This window comes from Anabrus simplex, chromosome 13 (assembly GCF_040414725.1).
Source record: "Anabrus simplex isolate iqAnaSimp1 chromosome 13, ASM4041472v1, whole genome shotgun sequence".
In the NCBI taxonomy this organism is placed as follows: domain Eukaryota; kingdom Metazoa; phylum Arthropoda; class Insecta; order Orthoptera; family Tettigoniidae; genus Anabrus; species Anabrus simplex.
In genome coordinates this window covers 45,135,622-45,159,408 of record NC_090277.1, presented here as the reverse complement: position 1 = coordinate 45,159,408, position 23,787 = coordinate 45,135,622, and the positions used below count along the sequence as shown (strand labels likewise).

At 39.8% G+C, this 23,787-nt stretch overlaps 1 protein-coding gene across 1 annotated transcript in view; it reads left to right on the top strand.

Annotated features, from left to right (window-relative positions):
- Positions 1-23,787, top strand: part of LOC136884796 (TOX high mobility group box family member 2) — a 690,340-nt gene that overhangs the window by 464,239 nt on the left and 202,314 nt on the right. The window contains exon 2 of the mRNA XM_068230184.1: positions 3,224-3,295. Coding sequence (XP_068086285.1) covers positions 3,224-3,295 — 72 coding nt within the window. The remainder of the gene's footprint in view (positions 1-3,223; positions 3,296-23,787) is intronic.

Genomic DNA, 23,787 nt, shown 5'->3' with positions numbered 1-23,787 from the left:
AATAGCTAGTAATCTATAATACTAAAATAGTTTACTAAAAACAGCTCTGGCAAATCCGTCCGTCCGTTCATTCTACTGAGCCGATTTGCTTCTTATTCCCTCCGAAATTACCTGTCGGAGAACCATGAGATATTGATAGGTCTCTAAGTTCAGCCAACTTTGAGTAATCATAAAATCAAATCGTTAAATGATCACTCCAATAATTACCGGCAAAGGCTTACCGTAACATTCTGTACTTTAGCAGGTTGCTAAGGGACTAATATTTTCATCCTAAGTAGTGTCATTGCATGCACCCATGTTTGATTACTACCTGTCAAGCCAGAGAGTATACACTTCCTCTAGTAACGGAAGAATACTATTTCCTGTCAATACTCTTTGATCCTGGAACCTTTTCCAAGTTTCCAAATATATTCAACAGATGGCAGAGCGTTCCTAACCAGTTAAATGCTGCTAAGAGAAAAAAGTCTACGTACAAACAGACCCCATCATAACATACATTATCTTGGAAGACATTTCAAAGAATAACCTAGCTACACTAGAAAGAGTGAAGGCCATGTATCTCAAAAAAAAAAGTTATCTGCCTGGAAAAAACGCTCATTCAAGACTAACCTATGAACTCACAAGGCGACCGTTCTATATAGAGCAATACCAAGCTTTACATCAAGAACTGCAGGATTAAAAAAAGCGAATATATGGATGGATTTTTACCGAACAGACGGCGTGATTTGTTTAAATGAAGCCATGTTTTCCAGTGTTGACTTAGTTAAATGTAACAAAGGCGTTTCAGTCTGTCAAACACACAGCAAATACAATGTAAATTAAAACACTATAAACATATCTGTAAAACACACACTAACATACAAAGAATGACATGTTTCGTTCTACAAGAACATCCTCAGATTCTATCAAATCACTTAAAAACAAGCTTATATATGTACAGTATTGTTTACGTAGCGTAAACTTGTCAATGATAGAGAAATTAGTGATGACATGAAACAGTAATGACAAAAAATAAAATATATACAATTATTAATATAATAATATAATTAATATAATAATATAATAATAAATACGTAAGTTTTTCATTATATTAATAATTGTATATATTTTATTTTTTGTCATTACTGTTTCATGTCGTCACCAATTTCTCTATCATTGACAAGTTTACGCTACGTAAACAATACTGTACATATATAAGCTTGTTTTTAAGTGATTTGATAGAATCTGAGGATGTCCTTGTAGAACGAAACATGTCATTCTTTGTATGTTAGTGTGTGTTTTAAAGATATGTTTATAGTGTTTTAATTTACATTGTATTTGCTGTGTGTTTGACAGACTGAAAAGCCTTTGTTACATTAGACGGCGTGATGACGTGAGAATGGATGAACTCTGACTGCGAACTGCGGCGCTTCTTATTAAATGGTCATAAAAGATTGAAAATGGCAGGCAAAAGAATATGACTACAACAGGCAGATCAAGACGAGTTACCTGACCTATGCTGCGGAGCATTAGATACACAAAATGCGCAGTTAAGATTGGCCTCAAAATCTTCTACACCAAAACCCACTTCATTTCTAACATCATACCTGCTCCACGCACGGTAGAATCTTGAAAGTGGGAAGATTCAAATACCTTGGTGAATGGGTTGAATCCAACAATTCCTAAGAAGTTCGCCGTTGTAACACGTGTCAAAAAGTTTGAAACAGCCTTCCGAATCACTCAAAATATATATATATATAACAAAACGTATATCTCTCGAAGTGAAAAAAATTAGACACTATCAAACTGTAGTTAGACCTACAGAATGTTTAACATTTCGAACACACAGTCTGCTTGAAAAACAGACAATAAAGGAAAGGAGGATTATCCGAAAAATTATTGGGTCCCAACCTCAAATATGGTGTTTACAGACTTCGGAGCAACTTAGAAATACACACCCTCATCGAAAAGATATCAAGCGTAATCCGGAAAAGAAGGATAACATTTTACGCCCTCCTCCTCTTTAGATTGTCAGCTGAAAGAATCTGTAAACCTTTGTTATTCTACTTCAGAAATCTCAAAACGATTCCTGCTTGGTTGGTGGAGATCGATAAGGATCTTTTAAAGTATGGAATCGCAGAAACAGATATTAAACTCTGAGCATCACTCAAACACAAACTTAGACAGGTTCATCAAGATGTCCCAGCTCGACTGAAGCATGTCCATTCTGATGCATGGAAGAAAGCACCTGGTGGGCGCACAAGAAGAAAAACAGTTGAGACTTCGTGGTCCTTAGTGGCCCTAACGATGTGAGATAAAAGTTAGAGAAAACTGGAAGGACAAAAGAATTATAGAAATGTCGCCAGTTTACTGCTGGTCACCTTCGCCTGTAAATATCCCCTTTATCATTCCCAAAAAAAAAAAATGTAGGGGCCCGCTGGGAGTTGATGTTCATCTTTCTTTTCTTAGAATTCTGAACAAACTAAGATGCATTAAAATATCAAAAACTATTTTTTCGAAAAGAGCTGGACATATCTTCTGCAGAGGGAAGTTTTGGCGTCAAAATAAGGTACGGACAACGGAAAATTGGGCAGCGGAAATGAATTAAAGGGTGGAAGTGTACCATTTATTAATCACAGAGTGGTCAGGAAAGAAAGTTTATTTATTTATTTATTTATTTATTTATTTATTTATTTATTTATTTATTTATTTATTTATTTATTTATTAAGTGGCGAAGTTAAGACTCCTGGCCCTCTCTTACACTTAACCACTTACATTTTTAGACTTTACAACATTAATTTAAAATAACGTGGCAATCAATTACAGTTTATGAGATAAGAGGAGTAAGTCAGATAAGGAGTAACAGTAATACAATTAAGATCACTATTGATGAAAAAATTATGGGATAAATAGAGAGTGGATAATAACAGAAAGATATCAGATTAATAACTATTGAATATATCTACGAACTAGCTTAAAGAAAAACTTATGAGTCAAAAAGAAATTAACTGAATATTACCATGTTACAATATGAGTTTACTAAAAACCATTTACTATGTTATCTATTTCTAGGAACACTGCATTGTTTTCAACGAGAAGAGTAAAAATGTAAATGGGATTGTCTAAAATACTTAAATCTAATACGTAATTTTTAATGTATACATGTTTTTTTGGTTATTATGAAGTAATATGTTTACATTTCAAAGAGTTGTTGACTTTATGTGTCTTTTTCTCTCTTTTCAGAAGGCAGATAACTTAGACTTATCGCTGTCCGTACCACACACCTTCTACAGTAACGGCTACATGGGAGACCAGGTGAGATTTATGTACTTAAATTGTTAGCAGCTTTTTCTTTTTGAAGTTTTTATTGGGTGAATGCATTTGCTTACATGTAAATAACACTGGAAGTGTTATCAAGAGAGGAATCATGAAGAATATTGCTCACCTTTGGCTAGATCAGTCAGGTATAACGTATTTTGTTACTAACAGGCATATTAACACTATCACAACATTTTTGATACAGTTCCTTACTTTGTCACATTTTTGTGATCTAATTATTAGGTGTCTTGTTCGTTGAACACCTGTAACTGAGTCGGTGTTCATCTGTTCTCTCGTATCACTTCATTATAACGCTTAACACGGAAGCTAATCGGAAGCTACATGTGGTTTTTAACCACAACTTTTTCCCAAAATATCTGGGTGTTACACTGGATCGATCCTTGTCGTTCAAACAGCATTGCCTGAATCTGTCAAAGAAGCTGAGTACAAGAGTAAATCTGCTGCATAAACTAGCGGGCAGCAACTGGGGTGCAGATGCAAACACTCTTCGCACTGCTTCACTTTCCCTAGCATACTCGACTGATGAGTACTGTGCTCCTGTGTGGGAAAACAGCGTACATTCGAGCAAGATTGAGGTACAGCTCAATGAAACCATGGAAGTTGTTACTGGTGCAGTGAGGTCCACTCATACTCAGTGGCTGCCTGTTTTAGCAAACATTGCTTCTCCAGATCTGAGGAGAAAAGCAGCGAAAGTACGGTTTCTCAAGAATAGTTGTTTTACAAGTTACACATCCCCTCGATGGTTTCCGTATAGAGCAACATATACCTTTCCAAATAATTTTTTTGAGAGACTACAACACTTTGTCATAACAACTTCGAGAGGTCCCCGCTTCGAGCTCATACATAGTGACAGGCGGCATGTTTGTCCACAATTTTAAGCATCACAATTAGCATTGCAATGGATAATATAATATCTTATAAATACGCCAACAAAAGTCAAGTCCCAAGGTGACACTCAAGTTTGAGAAAATTCCAATGAGAGCACGCAAATCGGATATTCAAGATCACACAACCCAACCAACCAGGAGAACGTGCTCATTGGATATGAAAGACTGAACAATTCAGACTAAATAATGTCATCCTAAAAGCTATAAAGCATAACAATTTAGGTTTTTTATCTAATGTTCAACAAGTATAGACTCACTGTTTTAAACAGAATAATTGTATGTAATCTAAATGTTTTTTATATATAGCACATTTCTTCTTCTACTTAATCTGTTTACCCTCCAGGGTCGGTTTTTCCTTCGGATTTAGCGAGGGATCCCACCTCTACCGCCCCAAGGGCAGTGTCTGGAACTTCAGACTGCATCAACTGCTATGCTGAACAGGAGCCTTGTGGAGGGATGGAAAGATTGGAAGGGATAGACAAGGAAGACGGAATGAAGCGGCCGTGGCCTTAAGTTAGGTACCATCCCGGCATTTTCCTGGAGAAGAAGTGGGAAATCACAGAAAACCATTTCGAGGATGGCTGAGATGGGATTCGAACCCACCTCTACTTAGTTCACCTCCCGAGGCTGAGTGGACGCCGTTCCAGCCCTCGTACCACTTTTCAAATTTCGTGGCAGAGCCGGAAATCGAACCCGGGCCTCCGGGTCTGGCAGCTAATACGCTAACCACTACACCACAGAGGCGGACTTAGAGCATATTTCATCAGTCAAAATAATTCAAATCAGCCAGATGTCTCCACAGACCATGCAGTTATACTAAAACATATTTTATCAAATAGTATCAATGTTAGCTTGACAATTTTATCAGTAAACAAATACCCAGGATCCTGGCTGCTTTGATCTTAGTGTAAAAACAACGGCTGATGATGTCCAAAATGTGGGCAAACATGTCCCGTTAAGACATAATAATATAAAGTTTTTATGTAAATCAATAAAATCATATTGTATTTAATTTCGTGTGGCTATTTCTAGCGGAGTGCAGCCCTTGTAAGGCAGACCCTCCGATGAGGGTGGACAGCATCTGCCATATGTAGGTAACAGCGAATTATTGTGGTGGAGGATAGTGTTATGTGTGGTGTGTGAGTTGGAGGGATGTGGGTGACAGGACAAACACCCAGCCCCGGAGCCATTGAAATTAACCAATGAAGGTTAAAATCCCCGACCCGGCCGGGAATCGAACCCGGGACCCTCTGAACCGAAGGCCAGTACGCTGGCCATTCATCCAACGAGTCGGACATATTGTATTGAAAAGGTGGACTCTCAAAAAATGTATTTATAAAGAAATAGTTGTTTACCAATAGGGTTGCCGACTGTTGGTCGGTACCTAAGCAGTCTCAACTCATCATTCTCTATGATCGGTGATTCAAAATATTTTAATCACTGACACAAAAATCACAATCATCGTCACAGAGGAAAAGAAGGGGATGTGGTTTTCCATTTTTTTTTTTTTTAAATACGAAGTGAAGACTGAGGGGAAATGGGAGGTTGACATTTATTTGTATAATGAAGATTTATTAGATTTATCTCTAGCTCTTGTGAAATGTACCAGTTAAAAAAAAAGGAATGCTAGAAGTCCATTTTAAAACGGAATATAAAAATATCGCATTTCCAACTATGGAAACGAGTTTTAAGAGTGAAGTTCTTCTCTTTATTTCCTTCCCCCCTTTTTATGAGTAAAATAGAGGGAATATAAAAAGGAGACTGAAATAATTTATTCCCACAGCTTGATTCTTTTAAAGAAACGGTTGACCACGGGAAAGAGATCAAAGGAGAAGAGAGTATGACACTTAACTTAATTATTGGTGTCTTCATTTGCACTTTCATCCAGTCTTCTTCTTAGTCTTATTCTCCTGTTTCGTCCCTTTCACTATCCTCCTCATCTTTTCTTTCCCACATTAAAATTCATTAAAATCCTATTTTTTAATTGCCGACAAAAAATTAATTACTTGGTAACACCACTTCATTAGCATGTAGATGAAGGTTTAATCCCGTAATTTCCACATTGTTTCTTTTCACTTTTATATATCTATATATTTTTTAAAAAGAGGTCCTTTCCCCCTTCTCCTCCTCATCTCTTGTAAAAGTTAGTTCTGTTCGGGAGGGTAAGAGCGCGAAGGGGTTGTAGGAGATTACTCTTAGCATGGTAAAGTAAGGTTTGGAGGGTCGGGGCACTGAGGGGATGTGTGAGAATCTCTTGTTGGATTAGATAGTTTCTAGGGAGGGTCTGGTTTAAAGTTAACTTTATGGAATGTTACCTCCGACCCCTACTGAACCCCTCCTCACTCCCTTATCAAAAGTTTGCCTCCAACATTCAATGATTATAATTAACTATGTTCACTCACATTAATGTGTGTAGATGTACTTGCCGTTCGTCCTACGGCTAAAAGAATTCATCTTACCGACACAAATTGAAAGAATAGAATACTTCCTTCATCTATTACGTTTATTTAGAAGAAAGCCACGCTTTGCAGTGTTGACTGATTTAAATGTAGCTTTTCAGTCTGCTGAACACACAAGTTCAACATTACACTGTAACATACCTGTAAAAAGAATCCGCATTTCTAGCCCTTCAGGCAAGCAACTCAATGCTGAAAACATCCTATGGATATGAGCAAAGCCCGGATTTTCATGCCGTAACAAGTTACATTGCAAACTAAATTTGGTTAATAGGAAGTGTCGGCCACCTGCTCATCCATAATGTAAATTACAGGAGTTCTGATGGGCCGTATCCCTAAGGTTTATGCAAACCCCATAGCATAATCGTTGCGAAGGTAGACTGTACTTGCTGCACGCTTCAGAAACTTTGCATTCTAAGCTATTAATGCATAAAAATCCGGACTCTAGATAATTATGAGCTATGAATTTTAGGTAAATAAATATAATAAAGTATGAAAATATATTATTTATTCCTAAAATTACAATTCTTTTCTTAATCATCGTTATCCAGTCGTTTAGATTAGTAGTTTGCCCTTTTCTACCACTACGAGAGCTAATGTGAGCCAATGCATTGTTTCACTTAAGCCTTTATAACTACATTCGATGTGGATATTTTTCAAAAAATTAAAAAACGCCTGAGGGTGTTGGATCAAGGAACACATTACAGAAAGAATTACGTAAATATGTTAATTTGTCCAAGGAGTTTTTTCGAACGTTGGACATGTTGTTGCAAATCTTGACGGGATTCACAGGTGACCATAACATCGGCATAGACTAGAGTCCAAGGGTGTGGTGTTAATACTTCTGTGTTGATGGTGTCGAGACAGAGGATGAACAGAAGTGGAGATAGAGCCGATGTGGAGTGGTCTCTCCTTTTCATTGTGACACTCTATCAAAATACGTGTTGCATGTGAATAGAACAGGGATATATAACTTGTAAAAACCATTCTTACAAAATCATAAGAATTCAGTTTGGGCAAATATTTTAAAGTCATGTTTGTTTATTTTATAGGAGTTTCCATAAATGCAATGGTATTTTGTTGATAATTTTCAGTGATTGTGTTTAGGTAAACAACATCTGCCCGCGAATTATGATACTAGTAGTGGCACATGCCTTTCTCGGAACAAGCAAATTATTGTTTCATTTTTAAAGGATTTTGCCAAAATTGATTCCTAATAATATTTGCTCTCTAATTTCGAATATTGAATATGATATTGCTCTTGACGTCGCAGTCACCTTTATCATGTTTATTCCTACCACTGGTGTCTTCTTCTCTGTAATGCTAAACACATAGTACATTTTGTGTGTCTGTATGGTGCTTTTCTTGTTTCAAATTTTTTTACCTTGCTCTGTTAATTTTTTCAGCCGAGTTGATTAAGTAGCAATCTTTGATTATATACGTATGTGTGTGATGAGCATGGTTCACCGATTCTTTTTTTATCGTAATATTTTCCTTTGTGTGTGCAAGTTCGCTTTGATGTAGGATGAGAATGGAAGGGGGAGAAGGTTAACATAGAGGGAGGGCTGGAGTAAAGGGAAAAGGAGAGAAATGAACTTTTGCTGATAATGATACCTTGATACAGTGGAACCGGTATCTTGAAATGTACACAAATACAATTCCCCATATCTCTTTACAGTTCCCTCCTCTCTCCATCCCTCATACCCCACTTTTATTTCGCTCTTTGTGTGTGTATCGCGTTTCTACTCTTTTACAGGAGAATTTCAAATCAATAATGTCTGAATTACACGCACACGCACACCACGTGATAAAATAAAACTTCAAAGAGTTGGATCGTGTTCAACATTGCAAATAGCATGGTTCTATCTAGTCCTGTGTGTTACACAGTAGAGTAAATAGATGAGGACATGTATAGGCACGAAACGTAATATCCTACCAAACAGAAGAATGTATTATCTGTGAGAGAAAGTACGTGTTCAGGGATGTATTTGTTTTTTTTGAAAAAGAATAAATATTAGTTCGATGTTCAAGCCTTCGTGGAGGAATTTAAAAGCTGCTGGATTCCATCATTAATGTTATTGTACATTCAAGATATATTATGATTATGGTACTAAACGTTTTGTAGTTCCTGCCAGAATCCTGTTCAGCTGGTTGTGAAGAGCCATATGATGGTCTTCAGTCTCGGTTACGACTTAACCGTGGATAGCTTAGGCAAGTCGATAAGTATCTGCAAGTTTGCTCTAAGTGTCAATAGGTTGGATCTATGGCGTTGTTTGCTCACCATCCGCTAGAAGGCATCGTTGTCTGCGTCTGTGGTAGGTTTCAGCAAATACAGTAGAGACAATACACGACACTTACGGATTTCGCCTTGCTAAAATGGGAGACAATTCGACGGTGGCGCTCCTAGTGACTTGACCTGAACAAATCGCGCTAAATTCAAATATCAATGGAAATGTATATACGGAAATGGATAAATAAATTACGTCTAGAAAGACAGTGGTATTGAGATATTAACATCGAAGTTGCTAAAGCAATTCTGGATAAATGAATGAAGAATTATTTAAAAGATTATTATTCAAAGACTGAAATTAGACATATAAACAAGGTGTGAAATGGACTGCTGTGAAATGGCTTGGTCTTTCATTTATGCATTACTTTTTTAGCTTTAGCATACCTGCCTGAAATCTTACGGTTGGATTTGTCTTTTTTCCTCATTTAAAAACAATGTATCATCACATTAAGACATTTGTCAATAAAAATATCGGCACATGCCTTACACATATGATGCAATGAATTAACATTTAATAGCTGGACAATTTTCCTCTTAACATGAAGCCTACTAACAAAAAGAAAATCTATAAAATCCCGGCTTTAATCTGAGAAGAGGGATAAAAGAAAGAAAATTTCGAAAATGTTGTCGACAGTGATGCTTTGAGGAATATTTACGTACAATTAGAGTAAAAATGTAACATACCCTTGGCTGTATAGTCGAGGATTTTTAAAGTCGCTGGCCTGGAAATGATCTGAACAGATCTTATAATCCTTATACAAGCGTAACGTCCCTTCTTTCTTGTACACTTTATCCAAATCGCTTCTGTGACATTTCAAAACCCACAGATCACACCTACAACACATCGGTATTGAAGGTTAACTGCTGCACTATACAATAAAATATGCGTATTATATTTTAAGCCCGTTAAAACATGGGTCGAGCAGGTCAGAAGATTATGAAGTACTATAAAAATCTGTCACTGGAAGAATAGATATGCAAACACAATATTACTTACATGTTCTTGTCACGAGGGAACCTCAAGAACGAGCGCGCATTTTTCTCTACTTCGTAATTACTGCAGCCAAACACAGCACATACCTTTCCCCTCATGTTGAGAGGAGATATCAAGGAATGACACACGCTACTATTTAATTATGTCAACTCACTGAAAACGCATAAATAACACCAAAAACTTCACACAAAAATACACGTGCTCTTATGACAGAATCAGTACCGTTCAGGTCTATCCGCTAGGGTGAGCTCCAATAGCTGTCCCTCGATATCTCGCTCTGTGTCGTGTATTGTCTCTACTGTATTTGGTTTCAGTGTTATCAGATTAGTACAACTTGCGACGTGAAGATGGCCGTGCCACTCTCTGTTTGTACCAAGAAAGAACAGCACTTTTTTGTGTTCTGAGGGTGTACCAGGAGCGGAAATGTATAGAAGACATTTAGCACAATACGAGGACAATGTTCTGTCACAGCAAAGTGTTTACCAGTGGACTGAGCAGTTCAAAAGCGGTCGCACGAGCGTGAAGTATGAAGAAAGATTCGGGCGTCCGGGTATAGTGCGCATTGGTATCACCTAAATATCACTATAAAATTTGTCACAAATGGAACATAATAATTACTTTTACACATATCAAGTGAAAAATGTCCGACTCGTTGGCTGAATGGTCAGCGTACTGGCCTTTGGTCCAGAGGGTCCCGGGTTCGATTCCCGGTCGGGTCGGGGATTTTAACCTTAATTGGTTAATTCCAATGGCCCGGGGGCTGGGTGTTTGTGCTGTCCCCAACATCCCTGCAACTCACACACCACACACAACACTATCCTTCACCACAATAACACGCAGTTACCTACACATGGCAGATGCCGCCCACCCTCATCGGAGGGTCTGCCTTACAAGGGCTGCACTCGGCTAGAAATAGCCACACGAAAAAAAAAAAAAAAAAGTGAAAAATCCCTGGTAAATTAAGAAATATATGTTTTTTAGAGAATATTAATACGTACTTTACCACTTTACAAGTACATTTGGTGTTGCGCTCACAGTGACACACGTATGTCTTTTGTCTTACACTTTGAACAATTTCGTGTGTGATATCTGTGTTCACTGAAGTTCTTTGCTTTCGTTTCATTCTTCACCTGTCAATGACATCATTTCATGAATTGTATCGCGATATGCAATATTTAATAGGCGACAAAATGGTATGGCCAATGTGCATAAGAAAAATTCTGTGGACTAGTGATTTATTGGTCCAGGGATCATGCTATTTTTCTTTTGACCTCCATTTTGCTGTTTGTACTGGCCAAAGATAATGGGAATCTACAGACATAACACTCCCATTCCACGGTGCTAGCCCTGGACCTGAAGAAAGTAACAAAAGACGGCACCAGTAGCGAATGGACAAAGATAATGAGAATCTACAGACACAGCACTCCCATTCCACGGTGCTAGCCCTGGACCTGAAGAAAGTAACAAAAGACGGCACCAGCAGCGAATGGACAAAGATAATGAGAATCTACAGACACAGCACTCCCATTCCACGGTGCTAGCCCTGGACCTGAAGAAAGTAACAAAAGACGGCACCAGTAGCGAATGGACAAAGATAATGAGAATCTACAGACACAGCACTCCCATTCCACGGTGCTAGCCCTGGACCTGAAGAAAGTAACAAAAGACGGCACCAGCAGCGTAGTACGACATAAACCAGTCCTGTCTACAAGCCTTAAGTATATTTTCATATTTCTCAAATAACGACGGTATTTCTTAATTTGCCAGGGATTTTTCACTTGATATGTGTAAAAGCAATTATTATGTTCCATTTGTGACAAATTTTATAGTGATATTTGGGTGATACCTTTGCGCATCATACCCGGGCGTCCATCTGCAGCCGTAACTGATGCCATTATTGAAAAAGTGCGTGATATGACCCGGAATAACAGGCGAGTGACTGTTGATGACGTGGCAAACCATATGCACATTAGCCATGGTTCTGCATATGGAATCAACAGGTGAAGGAAGCGGTGCATAAGTGGCTTCTTGCGCAACCAAAAACCTTTTTTTGTAGAGGGTATCAGGAAGCTTGTGAAACGGTGGACCCTGTGACAGGGTGACCATGTAATGAATTATAAAAATGGATTGTAAGTACTTATTTACTTGCCCTCGTAGAATCTCTGTTGCACCAAGTCCGGTTTTGTAATAGTTGACGTTTTACCACGGTTGAAAGTTGACGGGTCGTGAGCGAGCGGTCAAGCAGTTAACAGAGGCTTTAAAGCCTACGTACTCTACATAACTTCACGAGTAAGTTGTATATTGCGTGCATCCGAAGTGTCGTGATCCGATTTAAAAGTTTACCGGTCGTGATTGAGCGATTAAAACCTCACATTGCGTGCACCCAAAGTGCCGTGATGTGCGCGTTAAAATGGATATGGCACCACATCTCGTATATCTACAGTATCTTAAGGATGATGAATAGAGGAAAAGATCCGATACATTTGATGATTGCCGAAGTCTTCGTTCCAAAACAGGTTTCGGTTGATTATAATAATGTTTCTGGCAAGGAGAAAGATTATTATAAAACTTGTGCATACAAGAGTAAACTAATTTAAATAAATGTGACGTCATTGTTACTATTAATAAATAGGTGATCGGCTCGAGTACCCTACTTGCAGAAATAATCCTTTTTTTCTTCTCATAGCGCAGCGATTTTGTGGGCCGGGATCATTTCCAGCGGCGGCTAGTAGTATCTGTATGTTGCACCAAAGTTTTCAATCTCACATTTGTACATGAGAAGCTTTAAAATAACAAGAAGCCTTATTATAGTTACATGATGGACTTTTCTATTAAAACTGAAATGTATCCGGCAGTTAAAACACAGGGAATAAGAAGCTACCTCTGCCTGCTGTCATATCTTGATGGATACAGTACTTTTGCATCCATAGTTTGGCACAGGCCAGAGCAAAGTGTAGCTTCCACTGAAGTCTCAGTCTCATTCATGGCTGTGACAATATGGAAGCTGCTGGGGTATGGGTGGTGCTGAGTAATGACATACATAGCACAACCAGTGTGTCTGGGTGTCGTAAAAGGTGTCGCTCTTAGGGTTAGTTTGCTACAATAGTACTGTCTGGCCCAGTGAGGAAAGCAATGGCAAACTACCTCACTTCTCGTCTTGCCTAGTACGCCTCACTTTGGTACTGCCATTGGTTTTTGTGGTTTCCCTATAACTGCATAGCCTTTGGTGGTGCTATTTGAGGATCCAACCAGCCTCTGGGCTGATGACCTAACAGACAGACAAGAGGCTACCTATACAGTATAACTACTGTTATTTTTACCTCACCTGAATTGAAAATTTGCCCTCCTGTTTTTCACTGATGCAAAATGATGGTAATATTCTTGGCGGACCGCTATGGCGTACCCTAGCGGTGTGGAAAAGAAATTGCCGTTGCGAGAGAAGAGAAAGCAGGTATGAAGTCATCTCCGCAGAGTGGTGCAATCTAACGAGGACATTTGGGAGTCGTTTCTCGATAGGGGGTTTGCTGATCTCGTGCAACACCCAAGGACTGATATTGGCGAGCGTGCTACCTGATCCTACGTACAGGCTTAGGCTTACCGCTTGGGAGTTGCCGTAGGAAAGTAAACCGCCTGAGTTTAATTCGAAGCCGGCAGCGTTTATTGTTCCATTACGAAGCATTAATATATCGAACGACTAAAGATGGTTGATATTAACATATTTTCAAATACATGTTAGATTTATTAAGCTAAAAATTTAGAAGAAGAGACGACAAATGAAGTGTAAAATTATTGGGAGTTGAGCAACACCGCAGCAATACACGCACTGCCCTGGATCATTTTATCAAGTGACCGGTGACGTTAGTAATGTTAACAAAGCAAGCATCTTTAGCACCAGACTTCATAAAACTTCCTCTCACACAAAGAGAGGTTAAGACTTGTATTTTTTAGAATTTTTTGCTAGTTGCTTTACGTCGCACCGACACAGATAGGTCTTATGGCGACGATGGGACAGGGAAGGGCTAGGAGTGGGAAGGAAGCGGCCGTGGCCTTAATTAAGGTACAGCCCCAGCATTTGCCTTGTGTGAAAATGGGAAACCACGGAAAACCATTTTCAGGGCTGCCGACAGTGGGGTTCGAACCTATTATCTCCCGAATACTGGATACTAGCCGCACTTAAGCGACTGCAGCTATCGAGCTCGGTTTTTTTTTTTTTTTGAATTTGGAGACATTCGAGGAGTACTTGATGCTCTGCATTGTACTTACGTAACGACACAGTCTCCTGGAGGGAAAAGTGGAGAACTGTACAAAAGTAGAATTAATCAAACTTAGAAATAAGTGGCTGTAGTAGAAGATATGATCATAATGTTTCTCGCAAGGAGAAAAAATGATTCTAAAACTTGCTTATACAAGTGTAAAATAATTTAAACAAATAAAAGTAATATTCGGCCAGTCCTGCGGTGTAGCGGTGTAGGGGTAGCGTGCCTGCCTCTTGCCCGGAGGCCCCGGGTTCGGTTTCTGGCCAGGTCAGGGATTTTTACCTGGACCTGAGGGCTGGTTCGAGGTCCACTCAGCCTACGTGATTAGAATTGAGGAGCTATCTGACGGTGGGATAGCGGCCCCGATCTAGAAAGCCAAGAATAACGGCCGAGAGGATTCGTCGTGCTAACCACACGACGCCTCGTAATGTGCAGGCCTTAGGGCTGAGCAGCAATCGCTTGGTAGGCCAAGGCCCTTCTAGGACTGTAGTGCCATGGGGTTTGGTTTGGTTTGGTTTGGTTTTAAAAGTAATATTCGTCGTAGAAATAAAAAGCCAGCTGAAGGTTCCAGACAAAACGTGAACAAAGGGATAAATTAAAAAGAGACAAGTGACTGTCGAACTCGACACTGCCTTCTGAATACCTCTTAGAGTTGCTCCCGAGAAAAACGAGCGTAAAAAAAACGCAAATTAACAACGATAACCGAGAGAGTTGACCGTGCGGTTATATCGCCGTAACACCGTACATACAGTATATACGGGCAGTATTGAGCCCCGAAGAGTAGTTTGCAGGGGGACCCAGATAATATTGTGAAATGGAAATTGGTATGGTGGTAAACACGATGAAAAGTCGGGTTGTAAATTTCACTCAGAGGAAAAGGCCTCTCATTTTTAATTACTGTGTTGATGGGATGATAGTACCCCATGGGGAATACTGTAAGTATCTAGGTGTTAGTATAAGGAATAATCTTCACTAGGGTAATCATATTAACAAGGTTGTAAAGAAAGGTTACAGACCTCTTCACGTGGTTATGAGGGTATTTGGGGGGTTGTTATAAGGATGTAAATGAGAGGGCGATAAGTCTCTGGTAAGACCACAATTAGAGTATGGTTCCAGTGTATGGGTCCCACACCAGGCAGTAGCGTAGCCAGGATCGATCGATGTGGGGTGGGGGGTATAATCACAAATTGTTAATAGTAATTATAATAATGAAATGAAATGTCGTATGGCTTTTAGTGCCGGGAGTGTCAGAGGACATATATGGCTCGCCAGATGCAGGTCTTTCGGTTTGACTTCCGCAGGCGACCTGCGCGTCATGATGAGGATTAAGTGATTATGAAGACGACAGATATACCCAGCCCCCGTGCAAGAGAAATCGAAATGCCGGGAATCGAACCCGGGGTCCTGTGACCAAAGGCCAGCACGCTAGCCATTTAGCCATGGATCCGGACTAAAAGCAGGAAATATCATAATATAAGGATAAAGTTGGAATTCAAGATGACAAATTGGGGCAAATATTCATTTACCAGGTGTATGCATAAGTATTTCCGGTTTCACTAAGTGATGGCGTCAGCGAACAGTACGCAGCGTATGAATGTGCACATACGTCAGTTTGTTTGTCTGACATTAACCTACCAACACACACAAGTTGAGTCCGCCAAACACTAGCGTCTGTGTTGTATCGTTCAGTGATCATGTCGACGTTTGTGTCTGAAAGAAGAACAATTGCGGCACGCATTGCTTCTCTTACTTGATCAAAAGAAAAAGGCTGTGGGTGGAAAGTCATACTTTGCTAGTAGAAACATATGATTAGAACATGCGAGACATATTCTAATCGGCAAGAAGATCACGCTTTGTGTCTGGTGGGATCAGATTAGTATTGTGTATTATTAACTCTTGAAGCCCGGCGAAACCATTAATGCACAATGCTATTGCCAAGAACTGATCAATTTAAATCACGCATTGATCAAAAGCGACCGGAATGGACCAGAAGATATGGCAAAGTGATTTTGTTACAAGACAATGCGCCTTCCCACACAGCAAAACCAGTGAAAGACACCTTGAAATCGCTTGGATGGGACATCCTTCCGCACCCGCCGTACTGCCCCGACCTAGCCCCATCTATCACCTCTTCGCATCAATGGGCCATGCGCTCGCAGAGCAGCACTTCAGCAATTTCTAGGAAGTTGGAAAATGGCTCGACGAATGGTTTGCCGCAAAAGACAAGCAGTTTTTCTGGCATGGTATTCATAATTTACCTGAAAGATGGGGGTAGTGTGTAGAAACCGATGGCCAATATTTTGAATAAACAAAAAATGAATTTCCCTTGAAAATTGCGTGTTTTCTTTACCACAAAAACCGGAAAAACTTATGCATACAACTGGTATAGGACAAGGAGTAAAGGATTGGAATAATTTATCAAGAGAAATGTTCGATAAAGTGTAAAGTTCTTTGAAAACATTTAAGAAAAGGCTAGGTAAACGGTTGATAAGGAATCTGCCATCGGAGCGATAGCCCGAAATTTAGATGATTGATTATTTTGATTTGATTTGATTTTGATTTGATTTTGATTTGATTTGATTTTGATTTTGATTTTGATTTTGATTTTGATTTTGATTTTGATTTTGATTTGATTTTACGGTAAAAGTTTCGTAATGGCTAATATTTACTGAGAATCGTGTCCCCGGGCATTAATTTGTTTTCCTTTTAGTATATAAAAAACGACTTACGACTTGCCAGGTTCCCCCTTGGTCTACTAACTTCGATCAGAAATCTCTGTTTTAAAGTGCAGCATCGTGTTGACTTCCACCTTGATAGTAATTCTCTCTTTGTTTCTTTATCTCTTTTTCTTTCTCCGTTCTTTGATTAATGTGACTAACTTGTAATTTGGGTTCAAAAAGCATTATTTTCATTTCGTTGTAATTATAGAGTAATTACTGTGGGAGAAGAAGAGAAGGTTGTTTGTTCTTTTTCTGTCTTCTTGTTACAATGTCTTCTTCGTGTTTTTCTTGCTGGCTAGCTCGAGACTAACTCTTTATCTCTCTTTCGAATAACATAACGAGTTTAATATACAAAGTGGAATGTACAGTTGGTTTAGAAAGTCTGTCCACCTTTTAGGAGTATTTGTGAGAAAAGCACCTAACGTTCTCATAGAAGTTGAGACGGCGAAGATTTAAAGATGTTAATTTCGAACTAAGAAAGACAAGTCTACGTACATGGCATTTGTAGATCTCGAAAATGTTGATTAGACCAAGCAATGTGAGATTCTGAAGGTGATCGGGATTAGATACCAAGAAAGAAGAATTATCTACAATCTGTACAAAAAACAGTCTGCAGTGATAATAATCGAAGGCTATGAAAATGCAGCAGCAATCCAAAAGGAGTGAGGCAAGGTTGCAGTTTCTCTCTTCTCCTTTCAGTGTTGACATGGTAAAGGCGATAAAGGAAATCAAAGAGGAATTTGGAAAAGGAATCACAATCCAAGGAGAGGAAATCAATACTCTGAGATTTTCCGATATTATTATTATTATTATTATTATTATTATTATTATTATTATTATTATTATTATTATTATTATTATTATTATTATTATTATTATTATTATTCTTTCTTCGTTATGCCCATTCATAGAGCGCGTTTGAACTTGTTAGTTGGTTTGATGGTTTGTGCCTTCTTATCCTCCCAAAATTTCTTCATGAATGCACTGTGTTGCATCTTGCGTTCTGTCGACCACTTCCTACCAGTTGTCTTTTTTGGTTTCTCCCTAAATTTATGATTGGCTACTTTGGTTCTAAAAGCTCCACGATTTTCCATGATGTCGTCTGTAATATTTATTTCTTGGAGGTCCGCCTTAGTTTCTTCTAGCCATTTTATTTTGACCTTCTTTGAGTTGATTACTTTGAATAATATTTTAGTTAGTCTGTCGCTGTTCATTCTGTAGATATGGCCATAGAAATTAAGGCGCCTTTTCCGTACGGCATCAGTAAACCTGTCGGTGAAGGAGTAGAGGTCCGCTGTTCTCCTCTTAATCCACATTCCATTTTCTCTCGTAGGACCATAAATTTTCCTGAGAATTTTCCGCCCCTGCTTTTCAATTTCTGTAATTTTAGAGTGACCACCTAAGCATATGGTTTCTGAGGCATATAAAGCTTCTGGCAATACAACTGTCTTGTAGTGTCGTATATTATTATTATTATTATTATTATTATTATTATTATTATTATTATTATTATTATTATTTCTCCAAGGAAGGTACCCCTATTTTACCTAAACGTATCTTAGGGCTATAGTTATAAGAATTCAATAATAAATGTTATTAATGCATTACCTAGTGTTTTGTGTTCATCCTGGTTTCCTCCATTCTCTGTGTAGTTTTCCTGCTAGATTTCTTTTCGCCGGGCTGAGTGGCTTAAACGGTAAAGGCGCTGGCCTTCTGGCCCCAACTTGGTAGGTTCGATCCTGGCTCAGTCCGGTGGTATTTGAAGGTGCTCAAATGCGTCAGCCTCGTGTCGGTAGATTTAGAGACACGTAAAAGAACTCCTGCGGGACAAAATTCCGGCACCTTGGCGTCTCCGAAAACCGAAAAAAGTAGTTAGTGGGACGTAAAGCAAATAACATTATTAAGATTTATTTTCTTAAATTCCTGTGATAATGTTCATAGTGTTGCTGTTTATCCTGGTTTCCTCCATTCTGTTTAGTTTTTTTGCTAGATTTCTTTTCTTAAATTCCTCCGATAATATTAATAGCTTTGATGCTCAGTCTGGTTTCTTACATTCTCTGTTTTGATATCTTGCTAATTTCTTTTCCTACATTCCCCTTATAATGTAAGATTATTGAAGATGATTTTCGGTGTTTCAAACAAATCATGGTACATAGTACTGATGATACATAGTACGAATCTTATTTTATTGGCTACTGTAACATGAAGTTATTTTAGATGCATTATATATAGTGTATATATTAAATATGTACGCCCTTTGTCGCTCTACACACATCTACTAGACAGTCTATCTCTTCCCACGCACGCCCCAACATGTTAGCGGTGATGTTTAGAAAGACGACTCTGATTCGCCGCCTCAAATCCAGTAAATTCGCCGGTAGAGGAAGAACAAGGATTTGAATCTTGATGTATCCACGCACGAAGAAATAACGAGGTGTTAAATCCGGTGAACGTGCTGGCCGAGGTCCCGCGTCCGATCCATTGCTGTGGTAGTTGTTGGTTTAAAACGCTCTGACCTCTCCGTGGAAATATGGTGTTGCAACTGTGGTTTGTGAGTGATCCCTTTTGTAGTCGATTTCATGGGGCCGCGTAGATAAATTTCTCTGATCCGATTCACTTCCGCTTCTGACTCGGAGCGACGGCCATTGCTCCGCCCTTTACCTATACACAAACAATCCATGCCCGCAAATTGCGCGTACTATTTTCAGATCGAGTTGTCGGAGGGTCGATCCTCCCGTGTTTTGTTTAAAAATGGCGCTGGACTATGGGAACGGACTGATGATAATGGTCAAGAGCAGGGCCTCTCAAACGCCCAAAATCTCACGCGTGCAGAGCGAGGCGCAAGAGCTCCGTGCACTGTGCATCGGTGTTGCTCGGTATGGCTCGGATCAACGCCTCGTCTCTGGGCTACTCGGCTATGCTCGGCTCTACTCGGCTATACTCGGCTCAACTCAGCCCGGATTTGGAGCGCTACGGCGCAACTGGGGCAGAGGGAGACAGGCGGAGCGAGCGAGAGAGGCGTGAGGAAAGAGAGAGTAAGCGCTATTGCTCCAAATCGAGGAGTGGGGGTCTGCACTCTGGTCAACCAAGCCAAGTCGTCTTTTGCACCGTGCACAGTGCATGCACCACGCGCATGCACCCTGAGAGGCCCTGGTCAAGAGTATAAAACACTTTCCCTTTACAGTTGACCGCCATTTTGTAAACAGTGATATCTGGCGGTAACTGAGGTAATTACAGTCATTGCAGAACAGAACTTCGAAAATGTGTCTATCCATCACTGCAACAGTAATAATTGTACGCTTTGTTTTGCCTCTGAAATTCACGAAACTCGGACAATCATTTTAAATAATCCTGCGTTGCATAGTTTTGTTTTTTCATTCTCTTTATAAGATACGGGAGTCAAATATTAAACATTATAAATAAACAGTGATTAAACCAGAAGCACAATACGCAGCAGGAACACAAAACATGAATTTTAAAGACCAGATAGAGAAACTCGAGCGGAAAATTTTAAGAAAGATCATAGGACCAAAATTTCAGGATATACATCAAGAATGAAATACATTACAAGAAAATGTAAAAACTCTCAGATACTCTGCGAAAAAGGATAATTTTTTTGGGTCATCTTCTCAGAATGAACTCTAATAGATTAACCAAACAAATCTTTGACTTCTTCCGTAACCGCAAAACAAAACCCAACTGGTTTAAAGAAACTGAAAGAGACCTAGTAGAATAAAAATTACAGAAAATTCACTAGTCGATCAAACAGCTTAAGTAATAACTAAAGACGAAAATATTAAGGTCCAAGACATTTGCATTAATAATAATGTTATTTTGCTTTACGTTCCACTAATTTTACGGTTTTCTGAGAAGCCTAGCTGCCGGAATTTTGTCTCGCAGGAGTTCTTTTATGTGCCAGTAAATCTACCAATGTCCGACTCGTTGGCTGAACGGTCAGCGTACTGGCCTTCGGTTCAGAGGGTCCCGGGTTCGATTCCCGGCTGGGTCGGGGATTTTAACCTTAATTGGTTAATTCCAATGGCACGGGGGCTGGTTGTATGTGTTGTCTTCATCATCATTTCATCCTCATCACGACGCGCAGGTCGCCTACGGGAGTCAAATAGAAAGACCTGCACCTGGCGAGCCGAACCCGTCCTGGGATATCCCGGCACTAAAAGCCATACGACATTTGATTTCATTTCAATCTACCAATACGAGGCTGACATATTTGAGCACCTTCAATTACCACCGGATTGAGCCAGGATCGAACCTGCCAAGTTGGGGTCGGAAGGCCAGCGCCTCAACCGTCTGAACCACTCGGGCCGGCTAAAAAAATCTACATTAAAAGCCAAACCTATTATCTCGGAAGACGAGGGGAAACGAAGGTGAGAAAGAATGAAGAAAAGAACTAAGAAAACAACAACACACAGAGAAATGATTGATTCAACATACACCAAGGAGGGATGAAACGAAAGAAGAAGAAGAAGAAGAAGAAGAAGAAGAAAGTTACGGATGTAAATTTCAAGTTTCATTTTCAGTTTCACCTTCTGTTTCCGAATTATTTGTTTGTCTTATTTCTTTGCAGTCTTTTAGTAGGTGTGTCCGAACTCGATTTTGTCAGCCTTTCATTGTAAGCTTGTATGTTTCTGGGGTCTCAGATTACGACACTGCCTGTATCATTGACATTCTCTCTCCACTCCTCTCCTCTTCTCTTCTCTTCTCTTCCTCGTCGTGCTCCAAGCTCCTCCTCGCCTGGGGAAATGGCGCGTATATAATCTAAACTCAGAATATTATATTGATCTGCAGATTAGAGTTTGAATGTGACTTGATGATTTACTGGCTCGACGGTGCTGCCCTCTCTCGCCTGCTTGCTCGTTCACTCTGATGCTATACTCAGATATTATATACAGCTCCAGCCGGCTAATAAATTCTTAATACTAAGAAGTAACAACTCGTATTCTTGGATAGCCTGCAAGATTACTCCGATTCGATTTAGTAACTTAGGAAATGTATTTCTTTCATTTCGAGAGACTACGGAGTATTCCTTGATTAACCATTCCCTTCTTCCTCGCAAGAGTTCACAAATTGCGAGGTGACCTGGAGATCTCCAGCTGAGTCTCCTCCTGGTTCGGTAGATGCAGAGTGGGTCTCGGCCCATACGTCCAACAGCTCTGTACTCTGACCGGCCAACCGAGCAGAGGAGCGGTGGCCACGGCTCTACCATGGCTCTACGCCTCTGTATTCGGGAGACGGAAAGGGGTTAGTCCCCACCATCGGCTGTCCTGAGAATGGTTTTCCGTGGCTTTCCATTCTCCTGCACTAAGGCGAATGCCGGGTCAGTTTCTACCTGTAGACCACGGCCGCCAACCCCCTCAACATCACCGAGCATCTCCTTCACCGTAACAAATCTCCCGGCCTGAGAGACGGCGTCACAATCCAAGAGGCCCGCCTCCCCCTTCAGGGGAGGGATGAAAACATGTTAGTGATATTAGTACGAGGGCTGATCAACAAAGACTGATACTGATTTTTTTAGCTTCCGTGATAGTTTCCTATCTGTAAAATAAATATTTGAAAAGAGCTGTTTTTGTGTATAATGTCCGTAGGGCGGCAGCACTGTCCTATCGGTAGGTTGGTAGTAATGCTCTATTTTGTAGACGCTAGGTGCATTTTGCATACCAGACAATGTAGGTGACGCGAGAGGAGCAGTACAGCGCAATCAAATTATGTTTTCGTTTAATCCATACAGGCACTGAAACTTACGAAAAGCTGAAGCATGATTATGATCCTGAAAGACACAGTGTGGAAATCTCCAAAAAAGGCAAAAGTTGTTCCATCTGCAGGGAAAATGATGATCACATTTTTTGACTGTAATGGAATGATTTATCAGCATGCAGTTCCCTCTCACACTACTGTTACTATTGGCTACACTGAGGAAGCACATTGCAAAGAAACGAACAGAGCTTTCTCGGACTGGGTGGCGACTTCATCATGACAATGCACGGCCTCACGTCGCAAATCAAGTCACGCAGTTTCTGGCTGGATTCAACATTACCTGTGTACTGCATCCACCTTATAGCCCTGATCTTGCACTCTGTGTTTTTTTTAATTCCCATCACTAAAGGTGGAGCTTAGGGGCATTCGATTTGAGAACTCTGAAGCAGTGCTCAAGAAAAGTAAGGCGATTCTCAAGGACCTGACAAAGAATGGTCTGCAGCATGTGTTCAAGGACTGGCAGAGACGCTATAAATAGTGTATTGAAGTAGGAGGAGACTACTTTGAAAAATAGCATGTAAACATTGAAATGGAGTAATAAACATCTGGGGGGGAGGGGAAATCAGTCTGTCTTTGTTGATCAGCCTTCGTAGTAGTAGTAGTAGTAGTAGTAGTAGTAGTAGTAGTAGTAGTAGTAGTCTCCTCCACGTAGCTGAGCCATGCTTTTCTATTTCATTATGCCCGTCTTATCTATCATAGTAAAATTTTTCTGTTCTCCAAACTCATTCTTCGAGAATTTGTAACTTGTCATTATTCCTTCTTATACAGTGGCATACTAGAAGTCATGCGAGGACAGTCCCAGGATGTTTGGACAGTAATAGGTTAGAATGCAAACTGATTTGGTTAATTAGGAACCGTCTACTGGCCCGTTCTTCCGTAATGTAGCGAGAGTGTTCTGATGGACAGTGCCCACAATTTTTTGCAAAACGCATACTAGGGCTCGGAATTTTTATGACCTGTAAATTGCCTAAAATAGAAACCTGTAAACAGACCTAAAAATATCCCAAAAAGGGCCTAGTAACTGGCAAAAAGAAGTAAACATTCGATCCAATTGCATTCATAATTGTAGTTTCAATTACATACTTAATGAAGG